The sequence below is a fragment of the Geotrypetes seraphini genome, chromosome 9, assembly GCF_902459505.1.
Source record: "Geotrypetes seraphini chromosome 9, aGeoSer1.1, whole genome shotgun sequence".
NCBI classification, from domain to species: Eukaryota; Metazoa; Chordata; class Amphibia; order Gymnophiona; family Dermophiidae; genus Geotrypetes; species Geotrypetes seraphini.
This window is the reverse complement of record NC_047092.1, coordinates 79373068-79393696: the sequence shown is the minus strand read 5'-3', so window position 1 is coordinate 79393696 and position 20629 is coordinate 79373068. Positions and strand designations below refer to the sequence as shown.

General features: G+C 46.8%; 1 protein-coding gene across 2 annotated transcripts in view; it reads right to left on the bottom strand.

Annotated features, from left to right (window-relative positions):
- Positions 1 to 20629, bottom strand: part of IRAK3 (interleukin 1 receptor associated kinase 3) — a 55872-nt gene that overhangs the window by 11020 nt on the left and 24223 nt on the right. For both annotated transcript variants that reach the window (XM_033959634.1, XM_033959635.1), the window contains exon 3: positions 1347 to 1402. In XM_033959634.1, the coding sequence (XP_033815525.1) occupies positions 1347 to 1402 (56 nt within the window). The remainder of the gene's footprint in view (positions 1 to 1346; positions 1403 to 20629) is intronic.

The window sequence follows — 20629 nt, the reverse complement described above, 5'->3', positions numbered from 1 at the left end:
AATCCAGAACTTATAGAGTTAAAACAAAGAAAAATCAGAACCATGGTCCAACTCATGTGGAGTTCCCCAAGGATCACCCCTATCCCCCACACTCTTCAACCTATACATTGCCTCCCTAAGTTCCTACCTAGACAAACTAGGCATTACCTCCTACAGCTACGCAGATGACATCACCGTACTCCTCCCCTTCGACCAACTTGAGCCCTCCATGATAGGCACAATACATAGAACACTTGAAACAGTAGCAACAAGGATGAAAGAACACAAACTAAATCTTAGCCCTGACAAAACAAACTTCATCCTCCTAGAAAACAGCAAAACCCCAATCTTGACTAACCTAGTAATAAACTTGATCTCATACCCCTTTCAATCCACGCTAAAACTTCTCGGAGTGCTGATAGGCAGAGGCTGTACCATGCAACCACAAATCAACAAAATAATAAAAACATAATTCGCAACCAAGAGAAACCTAAGACAAGTCTGAAAATTCTTCAACAGAAAACAATTCCAACTAGTGGTTCAATCACTAATCTTAGACCTAATAGACTACTGCAACATACTATATCTCCCCTGCCCAACAACCACGATAAAACAACTTCAAACAATACAAAACACAGCCCTAAGACTTATCTATTCATTGAAAAAATACAACCACATCACAGAAGCATACCACGACTCACACTGGCTCCCAATTCAAGCCAGAGTACTTCAAATTCCACTGCCTACTATTCAAAGCTATAAACAGAACAATCGATTAACTCAATCCACCTCAACCAGACACAGGAGAACCCACACAATATTCAAACACCCGCCAACCAAAAATGTCAAACGAAGAAAAATGTATGATAACCTACTGGCCACTAGAGCAGTAAAACTGGACCGACAACTCACCAATCTGCTGACTGACCACAGACTACAAAACCTTCAAAAAAGAAACAAAAACCCTACTCTTCAAAAAATATAACACAACCAAACATGTTTCGAACTCCTGCAATTACCAACTACTCCTTAGAAGATTAGAAAATGTTCAAACTATTCCTAAAGAACTTCTTAATATCTTAACAATATGTACTTCTTATGTAATTCTTATGTAATCTGCCTTGAACCTCAAGGTAAAGGCAGAATAGAAATCACTAATGTAATGTATTGAACTTTGCTGTTGTTTACATATATTAAAATTGACTTTGAATCCTGATTTTCTACAATCCCCACTTCCTTTGTTTCTTTTTAAAATGTGATTGATCCTCTTAATTTTGACTTCAGTTTGTTTTATATGCGATATCTATTTACTTTTTTAAGATAATTTTATGAGACAGTTCAATAGAATAACAGAATTGAAAGAGTACCTTTGAAGTGACATCTGTGAATTCTTTAAACTGATGATTCTGGCTAGGAAGAGAGACTGCAAATGAAAAGAGAAAATAAAAATTTCCATCAGATTAGCTAACAAGTAGCAAAGTGCTTGTCACATATGTTGCACATTTTAGAGTTCTGAAGGTGGAGTACTCTTTCTTTTCTTTTTTTTTTTAACATCATTTTTATTAAAGAGAACATAGGAGAAACAAGCAAGTGTCCAAGAATGCATAACAAAATTGCAAACACTGGCATGCAGTACAGAGGCAGAACAGGCAGCAATAAAAGTGCAAGATAAACCACTAAAACACAGGATAGTCCAATAAGGAAAAAAGCCCGCCTCTTCTGTGAACCTCAGAAATTTTGAAAAACGTGCCATCCCACCCCGAGAATATCCCACAGAGAAAAAAAACAACACACATACCAACCAACACAGAGCAGTCAACCCGGCAGTCAAACCCCTCTCATACTCCCCATTCATACCGACCCCCCCTCTCCCCCCGCGCCGGAGAACCAGAGGTAACTGCAGGAACACCATCCAAAGAGCCAGGTAAACCAGCACCTCAGGGTTGGAGGAACGTTTATGATAGCAAAGTTCGAAACGTGCCAGCTCAATCATCTGAGTGAGCCAACTGTCCAATGGAATAGACCCCGCCTGAACCCAATAGTGTAAAATCGTACGTTTGACCGTCAACAAAGTCAGGTAAATAAAGCGCTGCTGCGGCACTGTAAAACCCTGCTCTTCCAATAGGGTCTGGTCGCCGAGGAGCAGCGTCTTGTAATCCCACTCCACTGATCACTGCAGGACTAGCTGCAGTTGCGCAAAAGAAAAGTTCCAGATGGAGAGATCAGGACATTACAAAAAGGAGTGCAAAACCGTTCCCGGGGCTCCTGAACTTTTGGTACACAAAGGATCTTCCCACAAACCCATGCTCGCCCCCCTCACTTTAGTGATGTAAGCCCTATGGAGGATTTTAAATTGGGTCTCCTGCCAAGCCGCCGACTTCACAAAAGCATGCAAAGTATGAAAAAGGTCCAGAAAAGTATCAGGGGTATACTGAGCGGCAAGATCTCAGTTCCACCTCTCCCTAAGAGTGGTTAAGTGTCCCTGGGAAGCTACGGAATGAACCACTCTATACCAAACTGATAAGGAGCTTTGGGAAGCTGGGATAGAAAATAGGTACTCATCGAGAGGGCCATACAGCCATTCTGCTCCAAACTGTTGGTGAAGAGTCTGAAAATAATGCCGAGCCTGTAAATAGGCAAAAAATTGATGATTTGGGACGTCCCACCGGTCCCGAATGTGGGCAAATGTAACAAAAACACCTGTCGGCATCAATCAAATGAGAGAGGTTGGAGGCCCCCCTAGAGGCCCATGCAGTGAATGGGGAACGGCCGAGACCTGGAGCAAAACCAGGATTACCCTGGAGCTGCAAAAATGGTGAGGCTGTCGGGAACCGGACCTGTAACCTGCGCCACCACCTCCAGGCCAAACAAAAAGGGCGCATGAACCGTAACTTGGAGGGCAGTGCCCCTCCCCCTCTCCCACCCTGGGACACATGCAGAAGGTTGAGGAAGGTGTAAGGCGCACACCACCCCGTCAGCCATCCCGAAGGAGAAAACCGAGCAAGTCCAGTCACCCCCTCGTGGATAAAACGCATAAGAGCTGCTACATTGTACGCACGTATATCCGGGAGACCCAAGCCCCCTTCCCGTTTAGATAAAGTCAACTTCACATAAGCGATCCGCGCTGCTCTATGGCACCATAGAGACGAGGTGAAAATGGACCGAAGCTTCCCAATATCTCGCTGCAGCACCCAAAAGGGCACCGTTTGTAAAGGGTACAACAGTTTGGGTAAGAGAATCATTTTAACCAAAGCCGCCCTCCCCAACAGGGACAACGGAAGGTCTCGCCAAGCAGAACACAGGGTCTGAATTTTATCAATAGCTGCCAACACATTACTTTTGTACATAACCCGAGGGTCTGTATGTAGATAAATACCAAGATATCGCATCGGTTTGCGCACCGGCGGAATCTGCAAAGCAGCATGCCAGGGTTGTGGGCCCAATCCAGACAAAGGGAGTAGTTCAGACTTGGCACAATTTACTTGAAGACCCGATAAGACTCCAAACTCCGCTACTAAACGCAACGCCACCGGCAAGTGAAGGGGGGGCCTGATCCAAAAAAAGCAAGATATCATCCACAAACAACGTGATACGGCACTCTACGCTCCCTATTTGGATACCACGCAGCATAGGACTAGTGCGGATCTTAATGGCGAGCGGTTCAATAGCTAAGACGAATAGAAGTGGGGAGAGGGGGCACCCCTGACGCATCCCCCTACAGAGCGGAAAGGAACGGGAAAGGCCTCCATTAATGATAAGTCGTGCCTGCGGCAATGTATATAATCCCTGAATCCACATGAGAAAGTTCCCAGTCAAGCCATACTCATGTAACACCCAAAAAAGGTACTGCCACGAAATGCTGTCAAAGGCCTTCTCCATGTCCAACCCAACGATCGCAGAGGTATCCTCACCATCCCGATGTTCATGGAGCGCAATCAATGCCTTAAGGAGATTCATGGAGGCATACCGCTGGGGAACAAAACCTACTTGATCCTCCGCGATGAGCTGGGCAGGACCAAATTCAGTCGAGCTGCCAGAATAGAAGCCAACAATTTAACATCCTGGTTCAACAACGAAATTGGGCGGTAGGAACCCACCTGCATAAGGTCCTTTCCGGGTTTAGGAAGCAGGGTGATATGCACTAAATTGCTCCGGAGGCCCGAGGCAGATGTGGGTAGAAAATTAAAAAAGTTCCCCAATGGCTGCGCAAGAAGATCAGGCAAAAGCTTGTAATACTCTGGACCAAAGCCATCAGGTCCCGGAGACTTGGTAAGCTTAAGCTTTTGGATCCCCGAATGAACTTCCTCTAGGGAAATAGGAGCACTCAGTCGTTCTGCCTGTTCAGCGGAAAGCAGCGGAAGACGAATATCCCGGAAAAAACGATCTCGGTCCTCCTCAGTGAAGTCTCGTCGTGCATAAAGAGCGCTATAAAAATCCACAAATTGTTCCCGGATTTGGGCTTCCTTAGTAAAACTATCCCCTCTAGCATTTTTCACCTGGCGAATAATTTGTTTTTTCCGATAAGGCCGAACCAGATTCGCAAGAAGTTTGCCCACCTTACCGTCCCACTGATAAAGACGAAACTTCTGATAGTAAATATCCTGGCGAGCTCGGTAGTCCAAGATCTCATTTATCTGAAGACGAAGAGCTTTAATTTGCTGTCCATCTGACTCCGTCAAAGACGTCTGGTGACGTTTGCGAAACGCCGCCAACCGTTCCGCAAGAGCAAGAAGTTTCTCTCCCTGCTGTTTTCGTTTAGTAGCAACATATTGAATAATATGACCCCGCATTACTGCTTTAGAGGCGTCCCAGAACACCTCAGGATCCACATCAGGGGTGTTGTTATGCTTGGTATACTCCAGCCAGTGAGCCCGCAAATACATCCCGAAATCCCGGTCTGAATAAAAAGCAGCAAGGAACCGCCAAGTTCTATCCCCCTTCATGTCAGTGATCCCCAAAGTAAGCACTACCGCTGAATGATCAGAGAGTGAGGTGTCTTCAATGATAGCTTTGTCCACACGGGAAAAAAGAGTAGTCGACACCAGGACATAGTCCAGACGGGAATACATAGAGTGTGGATTGGAATAAAATGTATATTCCTTATCAAACGGATGAATAGTTCTCCAGGCGTCCACCACTGCAAGGTGATCACATAAAAAGTTCACCCCCATGCGAGCAGAATTTCGAGGCCTCGGCTTGGCAGGAGAGCAGTCCAAAGTTGGGTCAGCGGTAAAATTAAAATCCCCCCCTCCCCCCCCACAATCAATTGATAAGTGGGATATTGTGCTATTATGCCCAGCAGCCCAGAGTAAAAACTATGACTATAAACATTCGGGGCATAAAGGTTGCAAAAGAGGAGTTGAGAGCCCCAGACCTCCCCCAAGGCAAAATGTAACGGCCGTCCTTGTCTGGAATGGTCTTTTGAATATGGAATGGTAGGTTTTTGTGCTCTAGAATAGCCACCCCTCTTTGTCTACCATTATAAACGGAGTAACTCACATCTCCCACCCATTCTCTAAGCAACTTCTCATGCTCAGTACTCGTCAGATGGGTTTCCTGTAGGAAGGTGATGTCAATGTGGTGTTGCCGAAGCCAAATGAGAATTTTCTTGCGCTTAATTGGAGAGTGTATACCATCTACATTCAGAGTAATTACAGTTAAATTAACCATAGCTGCTAAGCAGAAAAGCCACCACTGCAACCTATTCACAGATAAAGAAAAACAAGTCAGAGACCGGACCTCCCAGCTAAGCCCGGCTCTAGGGAAGAACATTAGTCCCGCAGGCCCCCCCGGTCCCCCAGTCAGCACCACCCTCTGCCCCTCCCCCTCCCCACCGACTCACACCCCACCCCACATACATCCACAGCCATACCACACACACCCCTCCAAGTCTACCACCCCACTTCACGCTCCCGGAAAGTCCTCCCCTAACTTTCCAATACCCCAAACCCAAGAAAGACTGCATGCACTCAACCAGCCCTCCCCTCTCCTGAACCCCTAGCCAAGAGCTACCAGAAAGAATAATCCCACCAAACTAGCACAAACTCCCAACCGGACCCCTAAGCACCCTAAACCATACCCAGACTAAATTCCTCAAAGCCCACTGCCCCCCAAGTCGTACCCAGCAAAACAAAAAATCCCTGTGACCCCCACCCCTAATCTGTACCCGAAGCCCCCCACCCAAAAAACTAAAAAGAGTTCTAGAAATGAACAACAAGCTCCTATTTCCCAAAAGGAAACAGGGGAAAGTGAACCCCACATACCCATGAAGAGATCCCCAGCAGACCAAATAGGGGAGGCTAAGCAGGGAGGAAACCATTCAAGTAGGCAAGAAAAGAAAAACAAGTTGGGGACGTGGCACAGATGTACCACGGTACCATCCAGGTGACAGCAACACCATCAGGGGCGAACAACCCACCCCAAACCCAGGCCACCCCTAAAACCCACCACAAATCACAGCAAAAGGATAATAAGAACCGAAAAGAGATAAAAGACAGCAGGAGACTCGGAAGAAGACTCCCATGGACTACCATTCCAGTCACAGAGAAGGGCAAAACCCAGGTCCCCCATCTGTAGACCGACGGTCCCGGGGTCCCACACACTGTAGCTATTTGGAGTAATGAGAAAAAAAGAGAAGAGAGAGCAAAGTAAACAGACCCCCAGGATAAAGTAGGACAAGAAGAAAGAGGAAAGCTGATAACTCTAAGGAACAACAAGTCCACGTAACTCTCGCCGATCTCCTAGTCGATATCAAGAGTCAGTAGGGCTGCAACAAGCAAAAGCAGTCCCGTAAAGTCAGCACACAGGTCCAAGGCTCCTCCAGGAAAGAACAGTGACATGTCCCGTGTACAGGAGGCAGCCAGTATACGCCAGACAGAAATAGTGAAAAGGTAGCAAAGAAATAGTGGCCAGCCTGGCCAGAAACAATAGGAAACAAGGATAGAGAAAAAAGGGGAAATAAAGAAATAAAAATAGAAAAATAGAAATAGAAGGGGCCTCTAAGCCGTACCCCAGTGGCCAAAAGATGAGAGATCACCAGCTCAGCCCACCTGGGGGAGCGACAGGCCCCACCAAGGAGAGGGAGGAAAAAAAGAAATAAAAAGGGGGAAAGTAAGAAGCATAAAGAGGCACTGGAATCGAGTCCTCCGCAGGGAGCAAGCATCATGGAGCAAGCAGTAAAGGCCAATCCCCGATACAGAGCAAGTAGTCAGTGGCAGGGTCCACAGGGACCGCGGAGGTAGGATAGTCAGCCGGGCAGGCCCTCCAAAAAGGAACGGATCTCCGCCAATGTTGTGAAGTATAAGGCCTTGTTGTCATGGTGGACTCTCAATTTTGCCGGGTATTGCAAGGCAAAACGCAGCTGTTTCTGGTGAAGCTCTGAGACCCGAGGAGAGTAGTCCTGGAACAAAAGAAGCCGCTGGCCCTCATACAAGACACTGCCCTTCATTTTGTAGTGGAGCATAAGTTGGGTCTTGTCGGCAAAGTTTAGAATGCGGGCAATGACGGGCCGCGGCCTCCGATCTCCATTCCGGCGAACCCCAATCCGATGCACTCTCTCGACCAACAGGGGCGAACCCCCGGTATCCATTCCAAGCTCCTTGGGTAGCCACTGGGAGACCAAGGCGTGCAGGTCAGTGCCCGAGATTGATTCTGGGAGACCGATAAGCCGGACATTATTTCTACGGCTCCGGTTCTCAATATCCTCAGCCCTGTCCTCCAACTTGCGACATTTATCCTCCAGGGCCCTGGCACCCGCTTCTAGAGCCACTGTACGGTCTTCCTGCGCCGAGACTCGCTCCTCCACCTGTTGCAGGCGGTTATGCTGCCTTTCGACCGTATCTTTAAGGCCATCAACCGTTGACTGCAGTCTGGTGAGTTTATCATCCAGAAACGCAGTAAGATGTTTCTTCAGCTCTTCGATCGCGTCAGCCTGCAGCATGATGGTCAGGTTAGGCTGCATGCACTCAGGTGGAGTTTGCGCCGCCATCTTATCCAGTGTAGCAGGGCCTCTCAAGATTTTAGCAGACTTCGGGACTCTGGCTTGCATGCCGTAAAACCTCAGCCAGAAAAGGTATGGACGGGTGACCAGTGACTTGCCTCAATCGAGGTAATAAGGAAGCAGGCTGAGAAGTCAGAAGTTTAGCGGGATATATTGAAAAAATCAGCCCAGAGTTCGGGAGAGGTACTCAGACACGTCTGATCAGGCTGAGTGCATCACGTGACCTCCGGAGTACTCTTTCTTTGTGCACCTCTGTCCCTCAACAGTGACATCCCTGCACTTCCTATCTCTACATCATAATACTCAATTTGCACTTAAAACCAGGGCAGGATTAATTTGTCGAGGGCCCCTAGGCACACAATTCCACTGGGCCCCCTGTCCCACATCTTTATATGTCCCTTCAATAAACTGTCTGTCCTTTGCCCTTCTCTCCTTTGTATATGATTCATTTCAGCTTCACCACCTCTCCATTTTTCTGTCTCCACCCTTTTCCCCTATATTATGGCATCTTTCTCTTCTCCTTTCCTTCCTTCCTTCCCACTCAACCCCATGACCTGGCATCTCTCTCCTTCACCCTCCGTGTTCTGGCATCTCCTCTCCTTCCTTTCCCTCTGGTCTGGCATCTTTTTCCTTAGTTTCCCTTCCCCCATGCCCTGGCATCTTTCTGCTCTTCTTTTCTATCTCTCCCGCCCCCTCCATTATCTGACATTTTCTCTCCTTCCTCTCCCTCCCTCCTTCCCTGCCCCTGGTATGGCATCTGTCTCCGTCTCTCTCCCTCCATGGTCTGGTATCTCCTTTCCTTCCCCTCCCTCCCATGGTCTTAGAATCTCTCTTTCTTCTCCTTTCCCTTCACTGGTCTTCCTTCTCCCTCCTTCCCTCTCTCTCCTCAATTAGGTGCAGCAGCATTTCTCCCCCACCCCCGACTACCTGGTGAGTTGAGGTGAGGTCAGCTTCCCTTCCTTCCACTCCCTCACTGCCCTCTTGCCCGCCATCTGCAAGCAAACACTGCATGCGCCAGCTTCCCTTCTCCTCCCTCCCCCTCATGACGTAACTTCCTGTTTCGGAGGAGAAGGGAAGCCTCAGAAATAAGATGGGTGAATTAGAAGTTGTGGCACAAAAGGATAACGTGGACATCATCGGCATCACAGAAACATGGTGGACTGATTAAAATGTTCGGGACACGGTGCTACCAGGATACAAACGACTCGAAAAAGGAGGAGGCATTGCCATATATGTCAGAGGGAATTGAATCTACTGGAGAAAACATGCCACAACAGATGGATAAGTTAGAGTCTCTATGGGTCAAACTTCTGGGAACAAATGGCCTGGAAACGAAGATCGGCATCTACTACCAACCCCCAGGGCAGTCCGAAGAAATTGATGGAGAAATGACGGAAGAGATTAAACGCAACTTTAAGGGAGGCAACGCAGTTATCATGGGCGACTTCAACTATCCGGAGATAGAATGGAACCTTGGCACCTCCGGCTGTGCTAGAGAGACCAAGTTTCTGGAAACTGTAGGTGATTGCTTCCTGGAGCAACTTGTCAAGGATAACACGAGAGGAAACGCAATTCTGGACTTAATTCTAAATGGGCTACGAGGACCGGCACAGGATGTAGAAGTAGAAGGGACGATAGGAAACAGTGATCACAATATGATCCGCTTCAACCTGGAAACAAGGGCAAAACATTGGTCTAGATCGATGGCCATGGTGCTAAACTTCCGAAAAGGGAATTATGAAGGGATGAGACGCATGGTGGGGAAAAAGATTAAGAAGAGGATAAACACTGTAAAGACTCTTTTTAAGGATACAGTCACCAAGGCACAAAATCTATATATACTGCATATCAACAAGGGATCAAAGAGGAAAAAGAATAAAGAACCAGCGTGGCTCACTGTAGAGGTGAAGGAAGCAATCAGAGACAAAAAAACCTCATTTAAGGAATGGAAAAGATCAAAAATGGATGAAAACTGGAATAACCACAAACAACATCAACGCAGGTGCCATAAGGCGGTAAAAGGGGCCAAAAGAGACTATGAGGAAAAAATTGCCAAGGAGGTGAAAAACTTCAAGCCATTCTTCCAATATATTAAAGGGAAACGACCCGCGAAGGAAGCGGTGGGACCGTTGGATGACCAAGCAATAAAGGGAGTGCTAAAGGAGGACCAAGCAATCGCCGACAAACTGAACACATTTTTTTAATCTGTATTTACCGAAGAGGATATACACAGCATACCGAAACCCATCAGGCTATATGCTGGAAGTGAAAATGGGAAACTGACAGGATTAACGGTCAGTCTAGAAGAGGTATCCAGGCAGATTGATAGGGTCAAGAGCGATAAATCTCCGGGACCAGAAGGCATCCATCCGAGGGTCATCAAGGAACTGAAAAGGACCATAGATGAACTGTTTCAACTAATAGCGATCAAAACAGGAAAGATTCCGGAGGACTGGAAGGTGGCAAATGTTACATCGATCTTCAAAAAAGGTTTGAGGGGAGACCCGGGAAACTACAGGACAGCGAGTCTGACCTTGGTACCGGGAAAGATGGTAGAGGCGTTGATAAAGGACCGCATCATTGATCACCTTGACGGACACAGGCTGATGAGGACCAGCCAGCACGGTTTTAGCAAAGGCAGATCTTGTTTGACAAACTTGCTGCACTTCTTCTATGAAGGGAGCACGTCTCAGGCAACTGGTGTTGGACCCAACAAGGGATCAGGCAATACTGGACCTGTTACTTACCAATGAAGAAAGTGTCACAGAGGTCTCGGTGGGCGACACATTGGCCTCCAGTGACCACAACATGGTATGGATCAATCTTAGGAAAGGTTTCACTAAGTCTACATAGAAACATAGAAAACATAGAAAGATGACGGCAGAAAAGGGCTATAGCCCATCAAGTCTGCCCACTCTACTGTCCCACCCCATTAAGTCAGAGTGCTGCTCGACCCACGTAGAGATCCCACGTGGATGTCCCATTTATTCTTAAAGTCGAGCACACTAGTGGCCTTGATCACCTGCACCGGTAGTTTGTTCCAGTGATCCACCACCCTTTCTGTAAAGAAATACTTCCTGGTGTCACCACTAAATCTCCCTCCTCTGAGTTTGAACGGGTGCCCCCTTGTGACTGAAGGTCCCTTAGGAAAGAATATGTCGTTTTCCACCTCGACACAACCTGTGACGTACTTAAATGTCTCAATCATGTCACCTCTCTCCCTGCGCTCCTCTAGAGAATAGAGCTGCAACTTGCCCAGTCTTTCCTCGTATGAGAGACCCTTGAGTCCGGAGACCATCCTAGTGGCCATTCGCTGGACTGACTCAGCTCGAAGTACATCTTTACGGTAATGTGGCCTCCAGAATTGCACACAGTACTCCAGATGAGATCTCACCATGGTTCTGTACAGTGGCATTATGACTTCAGGTTTACGGCTGACGAAGCTTCTATTGATACATCCCATCATCCGCCTTGCCTTGGATGAGGCCTTCTCTACTTGTTTGGCGGCCTTCATGTCTGCACTGATGATTACTCCCAAGTCCCGTTCTTCTGAGGTCGTAGCTAGTGTTTCTCCATTCAAGGTGTATGTTCTGCATGGATTTCTGCTGCCGAGATGCATCACCTTACACTTCTTTGCGTTGAAGCCCAGCTGCCATGTTGAGGACCAGTTTTCCAACTTGATCAGATCCTGCGCCATACCATCCGTGAGATCGCTTTCACCTACTATATTACACAATTTGGCGGCGTCGGCAAACAGCGCTACTTTTCCCTGAAGCCCTCGGGTCAAGTCCCTTATGAATATGTTAAAAAGGGATGGTCCCAGGACTGAGCCCTGCGGCACTCCACTAGTCACCTCCGATGTCTTAGAGAGGGTGCCATTGACCATCACCCTCTGAAGTCTTCCACTCAGCCAATCATTGACCCATGCCGTTAGTTTCTCACCTAACCCCATCGATTTCATCTTGTTTAATAGTCTACGGTGTGGGACACTGTCAAACGCTTTACTAAAATCCAAGTACACTATGTCCAGAGACTCTCCCGAGAAGAGCTTTCCTGTCACCCAGTCAAAGAAGCTGATAAGATTGGATTGGCATGACCTGCCCCTAGTGAATCCATGTTGACAGGGATCCCTCAGATTCTCCTCATCCAATATCGTGTCTAATTTCCCTTTAAGTAGAGTTTCCATGAGTTTACACACTATTGATGTGAGACTTACTGGTCTGTAATTCGCAGCCTCCGCTCTGCAACCCTTTTTGTGCAGAGGAACAACATTGGCAGTTTTCCAGTCCAGGGGGACTCTCCCCGTACTTAGGGAGAGATTGAAGAGCATGGCTAAAGGTTCTGCCAAAACATCGCATAGCTCTCTGAGCACTCTTGGGTGCAGATTGTCCGGTCCCATGGCTTTGTTCACCTTGAGTCTTGACAGTTCTTTGTAAACATCAGCTGGTGTGAACTCAAACTTCTGAAATGGGTCATCCATGCTTTGCTTCCAGCCGAGGCCCGTGCCCTGGTGCCTCGCAGGTAAAGACTGAACAGAAATAATCATTCAGTAGTTTGGCTTTATTGGAGTCAGTTTCCACATAATTCCCGTCTGGCGTTCTAAGGTGTACTATCCCGTTTGTGTTCTTTTTCCTGTCGCTAATGTATCTGAAGAAGGATTTGTCCCCTTTCTTGATGTTCTTTGCTAGAGTTTCTTCCATACGAAGTTTGGCCTCCCTGACTGCTGTTTTGACCGCTGCAGACTTGGTCCTGTATTCAACGTTTGCTTCTTTTTCCCCCCATACGTTTGTATGATAGAAATGCTCTTTTCTTATCCTTGACGAGGTAGGATACCTCATCTGTGAACTTCCAAGACATGGGTGACTTTGTTCACTAGGCGCTACAAAGCCAAGCAGAAACCGATAGCATGGAAGAAATGTGGTCGACTTTGAAAGCCACCATACAGGAAGTGACAAACAGCTATGTTAAATTAGTAAGTAGACGGCGAAGGAACAATAAGCCACAGTGGTTCACTACGGAGATCTCAGACCTCATCAAGGAGAAGAAAAAGCATTCATCTCTTACAAACAATCGGGGAAACAGGACTCTAGAGCAGACTATCTGACCAAGTCAAAAGCCATCAAAACAGCAGTTAGGGAGGCTAAATTCTGCTTGGAGGAGTCTCTAGCGAAGAACATCCAGAAGTGAGATAAATCCTTCTTCAGGTATATCAGTGACAGAAGTAAAAACTCAGGCGGGATAGTACATCTTAGGAAACCAGACGGAGACTATGTGGAAAAGGACTCGGAAAAAGCCCAACTGTTAAATGAATACTTCTGCTCAGTCTTCACCCGAGAGGCGCTGGGGCTCGGCCCTCAGCTACAGACAAGGGTTGACTCAGTTGACCCGTTTAATAATTTCGAGTTTACGCCCAGCAGTGTCTAGGGTGAGCTGTCAAAGCTCAAGGTTAACAAGGCAATGGGGCCTGACAACCTACACCCCAGGGTGCTCAGGGAGTTGAGTGATGTCTTGGCGGAGCCGCTGTCCACGCTCTTCAATCTCTCCCTTAGTACAGGCAGCGTCCCGTTGGACTGGAAGACGGCTAACGTCATTCCACTCCACAAGAAAAGCTCAAAGATGGAGGCAGCAAACTACAGACCAGTGAGTCTCACATCAATAGTGAGCAAACTAATGGAAACTCTAATCAAACGCCAATTGGATACGATCCTGAATGAGGAGAATCTTCGGGATCCCCGTCAACATAGATTTACTAAGGGGAGATCCTGCCAATCCAACCTGAACAGCTTCTTTGCCTGGGTGATGGGGAAGCTGGATGTTGGGGAGTCCCTGGACATCGTATACCTGGACTTTAGCAAAGCATTCGATAGCGTACCACACCGCAGGTTGCTGAGCAAGATGAGTTCTATAGGATTGGGCGACACATTGATGAAATGGGTTGGGAACTGGCTTAGAGGTAGGCTTCAAAGGGTAGTGGTGAACGGCACCCCCTCCAAAATGATGGAGGTGATCAGTGGAGTGCCCCAGGGCTCGGTCTTGGGCCCAATCCTATTCAACATCTTTATAAGAGACTTGGCAGAAGGGCTCCGAGGTAAAATAACGTTATTCGCCGATGACGCCAAACTAAGCAATGTAGTAGGCAAAAGCACAACAGACAAAAATTCAATGCACGACAACATGATGCACGACCTACTTCTACTGGAGCGCTGGTCTAGGACCTGGCAACTTAGCTTCAATGCCAAAAAATGCAAAGTTATGCACCTGGGCAGCCAAAATCCATGCAAGACTTATACCCTTAATGGCGAGATCCTAACAAGAACGGTAGCAGAACGAGACTTAGGGGTGATCGTCAGTGAGGACATGAAGGCTGTCAATCAAGTGGAGCAAGCATCATCCAAGGCAAGACAAATCATAGGTTGCATACGCTGGGGTTTCGCCAGCCGTAAGCCTGAAGTCATTATGCCATTGTATAGATCCATGGTGAGGCCCCACCTGGAATACTGTGTGCAATTCTGGAGGCCGCATTATCGAAAGGATGTGCTGAGACTGGAGTCGGTCCAGAGAATGGCCACCCGGATGGTCTCAGGACTCAAGGATCTCCCGTACGAAGAACGGCTAGAAAAATTACAGCTATACTCACTCGAGGAGCGCAAAGAGAGGGGAGACATGATCGAGACGTTCAAGTATCTCACGGGCTGCATCGAGGCGGAGGAAGATTCTTCTTTTTCAAGGGTCCCACGGCAACAAGAGGGCATCCGTGGAAAATCAGGGGCGGGAAACTGCGCGGTGACACCAGGAAATTCTTTTTCACTGAAAGGATGGTTGATCGCTGGAATAGTCTTCCACTTCAGGTGATTGAGGCCAGCAGCGTGCCTGATTTTAAGGCCAAATGGGATCGACACGTGGGATCTATTCACAGAGTAAAGGTAGGGGAGGGTCATTAGGGTGGGCAGACTGGATGGTCTGTGGCCCTTATCTGCCGTCTATTTCTATGTTTCTATGTTTCTTCAAGGGAGTAAACAGACAGATAGACAAGGGCGAACTGGTCGACATTGTATATCTGGATTTTCAGAAGGCGTTTGACAAGGTTCCACATGAACTACTTCGGAAAATTGCGAGCCATGGAATCGAGGGTGAAATACTCACGTGGATTAAAAACTGGCTGGAACATAGGAAACAGAGAGTGGGAGTAAATGGACAATACTTGGACTGGAAGAGCGTCACCAGCGGGGTGCCGCAGGGCTCGGTGCTTGGACCCATGCTCTTCAACATCTTCATAAACGATCTGGACATAAATACGACGAGCGAGGTGATAAAATTTGCGGACAATACGAAGTTATTCAGAATAGTGAAGACGCAGGAGGATTGCAAGGATCTACAATGTAACATAATCAGGCTTGAGGAATGGGCTGCAACATGGCAGATGAGGTTCAATGTGGACAAGTGTAAAGTGATGCATGTTGGTAACAAAAATCCCATGCACAAATACAGGATGTCTGGGGCGGTACTTGGAGAGACCTCCCAGGAAAGAGACTTGGGAGTTATGATCGACAAGTTGATGAAGCTGTCTACACAATGTGCTGCGGCAGCAAAAAGGGCGAACAGAGTGCTAGGAATAATAAAGAAGGGGATCACAAACAGATCGAAGAAGGTTATCATGCTGCTGTACTGGGCCATGGTGCACCCTCACCTGGAGTACTGCATCCAGCACTGGTCGCAGTACATGAAGAAGGACACGGTACTACTTGAAAGAGTCCAGAGAAGAGCGACTAAGATGGTTAAGGGGTTGGAGGAGCTGCCGTACAGCGAAAGATTAGAGAAACTGGGCCTCTTCTCCCTCGAACAGAGGAGATTGAGAGGGGACATGATCAAAACATTCAAGGTACTGAAGGGGATAGACTTAGTAGATAAGGACAGGTTGTTCACCCTCTCCAAGGTAGGGAGAACGAGAGGGCACTCTCTAAAATTGAAAGGGGATAAATTTCGCACAAATGTAAGGAAGTTCTTCTTCACCCAGAGGGTGGTAGAAAACTGGAACGCTCTTCCGGAGTCTGTCATAGAGGAACACACTTTCCAGGGATTCAAGACTAAGTTAGACAAGTTCCTGCTAAACAAGGATGTACGCTGGTAGGGCTAGTGTCAGTTAGGAAAGCTGGTCTTTGACCAGAGGGCCGCTGCATGAGTGGACTGCTGGGCATGATGGACCACTGGACTCAGCAGCGGCAATTCTTATGTTCTTATTGAATTGGTGGAGGCATAGCGTTAAGGAGGGCCTTGAATCGAATGGACTGAAAATTCTACAGGAGCAGAAACACACCTTGGAATCCCTTTGGGTAGAAATCCCATGTGTTAAGGGGAAAAGGATAGTGAGTGTTCTACCATCCACTTGACCAGGATGAACAGACAGATGATGAAATCTTGTTAGAAATAAGGGAGGCTAACAATTTGGGCAACACAATAATAATGGAAGATTTCAACTACCCTGATATTAACTGGGTAAATGTAACATCAGGGCATGCTAAGGAGATAAAATTCCTTGATGAAATCAAGGCTTGCTTTATGGAGCAGCTGGTTCAGGAACCAACAAGAGACGAACCAATTCTTGACTTAGTTCTTAGTGGAGCGTACGAATTGGTGTGGGAGGTAATGGTGCTGGGGCCACTTGGTAACAGTGATCATAACATGATCAGATTTGATATAATCCCTGGAATAATTTCACATTGGAAATCCAATACAACAGCATTTAACTTTAAAAAAGGAGACTATGATAGCATGAGAGGAATGGTAACAAAGAAACTTAGAGGGCAGCTGCAAAGGTCATAAATTTACATCAGGCATGGATGTTATTAAAAAATTCATCCTGGAAGCCCAGATTAGATATATTAAAAAAGGAGGAAGGAAGACCAAACAGCAACCATCATGGATGACTAAGAGAACAAAGAAATCCTTCAAGGAACCATATCCCACCTAAAGATGAGCAACAATAGTATATAGTCAAAAACAGATCCAGTTAAACAAACAACAGAAGAAAAGTTAGACACACAAGTTAGAATTGTAGAAGTGCAAATCCTAAATATACGCCCCAAAGAAGGAGCCGCCAATGCCTCTCAGGAGCACCAGCTCAATCAGCCATGGATCCCCGAAATCCAGTCACAGCCGATCAAGTACTAGATGCAAAATCAGGGAAGCACTTGATCCCTGGCCCCAGCGCTGGTCTCAAACATACAATAGCTGGCCATTGTAAATGACGTGGAGCTTTGCAGGGAATTGCAATGTGAAATGTATCTTTTTCTATGTAAGCTGTCTGCAGATGGTAGAAAAGCCCCGACAAACAGAAGCCACGTGGGTGGAGTAATCTTGGAACAGCTGTATACAATGGTTTTGAAACTGTAAGCCTTTCCGTTGCCGATAGTTCTTCAAAAGTAGCTCTTTGATGGCAAAATTAAGAATATGTAGGATCACCACTCTAGGTTTAGGTATACCCTCCTGCTTCCTGGCCAAATGGTGAGCTCATTCGATTCATAGGGGACCCAGCCCATGAATAAGAAGTAATTCCTCTGCCAGCCATTTTTCCAGCGGGGTAAGTAGGTCCACATCCAACACAGATTTGGGAAGGCCCACCAAGCGAATATTATTTCTTCTGGAGTGATTCTCAAAATCCTCCATTTTTTCCTCACAGCTAGCAACTTTGCGCTGTAATTGCTGAAGTTCCACCTGCATGGTGGTGATAAGAGTCCTCCACGGAACTGACATGCTGCTCGACTTCGGTGACTAGCATTAAAGTCCGATACCGTGGCAGAAAGCGTCATCAAGGAATCATTAACTTTGTCCAGCCGAGTTCCCAACGCTAACACCACCACCTTTGTCAGTCAGGCAACCAACTCCTCACTCACAGGTTCAGCCGCTTCCGCCGGGCTCGCCATTTTCCCGTCAGCACCTGGCACCAAATTAAGATGCTCCCGTTCCTTTTTACCAAGTTTAGTGGCCATAATAACACCGCTCTTATGCACAAACTTGTCCATATGCTCTAAGAGAGCTGCAAAAAGTGCTTGGGGTAGAAAATAGCCACAGATTATAGTCCTAGGAGGCCGTTAGGGAGGAAGAACTCCAGAGTTCAGGGAAAACACGTCTTCCATGCTCACTGCACAGCTACGCCCCCCCCCCCTCCCCATAATGGGTCAATTTAACAAACTGAACAGTAGCAAATTGTTTGGACCGGATGGTATACATCCCAGAATGCGGATAGAATTGAAAAATGAACTTGCAGAGCTATTGTTAATAATTTGTCATTTTTCTTTAAAATCCAGTATAGTATCGGAAGACTGGAGGGTGGCCAACATGACACTGATGTTTTAAAAAGGGTTCCAGATGCAATCTAGGAAATTATAGACCAGTGAGTCTGACGTTGATGCCAGGCAAAATGGTAGAGACCATTATAAAGAACAAACTGACAGAACATGTGGAGGGGCATAATCAAAAGAAACATCTAAGTCTGTTTTGGCCTAACTCATAAGTCGTCCAAAGTCGGACACGGGAAAAGATCCATTTTCAAAAAATATGTCCAGTATTTTTTTTTTTTTAATCGTCCAACTATACGTCCAGCCGTCTGATCGTCCAGACCGCTAAGTCGTCCATCTTTATACCTCATTTTCGTCCAAAAATTCATCCAAGTCAAAAACGCCTAGAAAAAGACCTTTTGGATGTGGAAGGGGCCAGAAAAGTAAGGGACTGGGCACCCAAACATGGCAACAGAGTAGTGGGGTACCTTACAGCGCACTGCTGTGAACTTCACAAAAATGGTGCCACATAAACATCTCACAACAGCTCTCTTATAAGGTCATGGTGAGCCACCCAAAACATCCCCAGAATCTACTAGACCCACCTATCCACCACCCCAATAGCCCTTATGGCTGCAGGAGCCATTTATATGGCAGTACAAAAGGTTTTGGGGTTTTTGGGGGGAATGCAGTGATTAGAGTGGCTTATGGGCCTGAGTCCTCCTCTCCATGGCTCACTAACTCACCCCAAGACCACTTAAGCCACCTCTGTGCAGCTCTACTAGGCTTTCCTATGCCAGGCTGCCAGGTGCTGATGTTCTGGAGGCAGATATGTAAAGTTGTTATGAAGTTTTTTTATGAGGGGGTGGGGGGTCAGTGATCTGTACTTTGTGTCTGCAGTGCTTATCTGGTCACTTTGGATACCTTTTGTGGACTTAGACCTGGTTTTAGATGGACTAAGTCACAAGGTCCAAGTTCCGTCTAGACAGTGTTATAAAACCTTCGGTTATACATGCATTACGACTAAGTCTAGGATGGCTCACGTCCCGCCCAAATCCCACCCCTTTTAGCTCTGGTTGTTCAGCAGCACTGTGAAGGCCTAAGTCATTTTTAAATATGTCTAAAACCCCGTTCGATTATCGGCACTTGGAAGTTTTTTGTTACTGATCGTCCAAGTGCCAATTTAGGCCGGTTTTTAGACATTTTTCTGTTTTGATTATGAGCCCCATAGTATACATAAGCATGGATTAATAAGAGTGAAATCTTGCCTCACCAATCTACTGCATTTTTTTGAAGGGATGAATGAACATAAGGATAAAGGTGAGCCAACTGATACTGTGTATTTGGATTTTCAAAAGGAATTTGACAAAGTATCTCATGAAAAACTTCTGAGGAAATTAGACAGTATGGGATAGAAGGCTGTGGAGTAGCGAGGGTGAGAGACATAGGGGCAATGGTGCCCCTCCCCTCCCCTCTTCTCCACCCCCACCTCCACATGCTCTTTCCCCACCACCTCCTACTGTGCACGTACCGCTTCCCTTCCCCCATACCTCTGTAACGTTCCTGGAGCAAGCAGCAATTCCCAGCATCGTCTCTTTCTCTGACGTCACTTCCTAAGCATGGGTCCAGGATGTGATGTCAGAGGAAGAGCTGATGTTAGCGCAACAGCAGTTTGGGGGTTGCTGCTTGCACTAGGAACATTACAAAGGTATGGGGGAAGGGAAGCATTGCACAGCACGGCAGTGGGGGGATGGGGAAGGAGCAGGGGGCAGAAAGGAGGATAGGTGCCAGTGCCCTCATCAAAATGGCACCAGGGGCAGACTGCCCCCGCCCCCCTTACTACGTCACTGATAAGAGGTAATATCCTATTATGAATTAAGAACTGGTTGAAAGACAAAAAAACAGAGTAGGTTTAAATGGTCAATATTCTCAATGGAGAAGGGTAAATAGTGGGGTTTCCCAGGGAACTGTGCTGGGTCTGCTGCTTTTATAACATATTTATCAATGATCTATAGATGGGAATAACTAGTAAGATAATTAAGTCCCTCCTTTACAAAGCCACACCAATGTTTTTAGCACCAGCCGTGGCAGTAAGAGCTCAGATGCTCATAGGCATTCTATGAGAGTCAGAACTGTTACCACAGCGGCCGGCACTAAAAACATTAGCGTGGCTTCGTAAAGAAAGGGATAAATTTGCTTATGACACAAAGTTGTTCAAAGTTGTTAAATCGCAAGAGGAATGTGAAAAATTGCAAGAAGACCTTGTGAGACTGGGCATCAAAATGGCAGATGACGCTTAATGTAAGCAAGTGGAAAGTGATGCATGTAGGAAAAAGGAACCCAAACTATAACTACATGATGCAGGGTTCCACGTTAG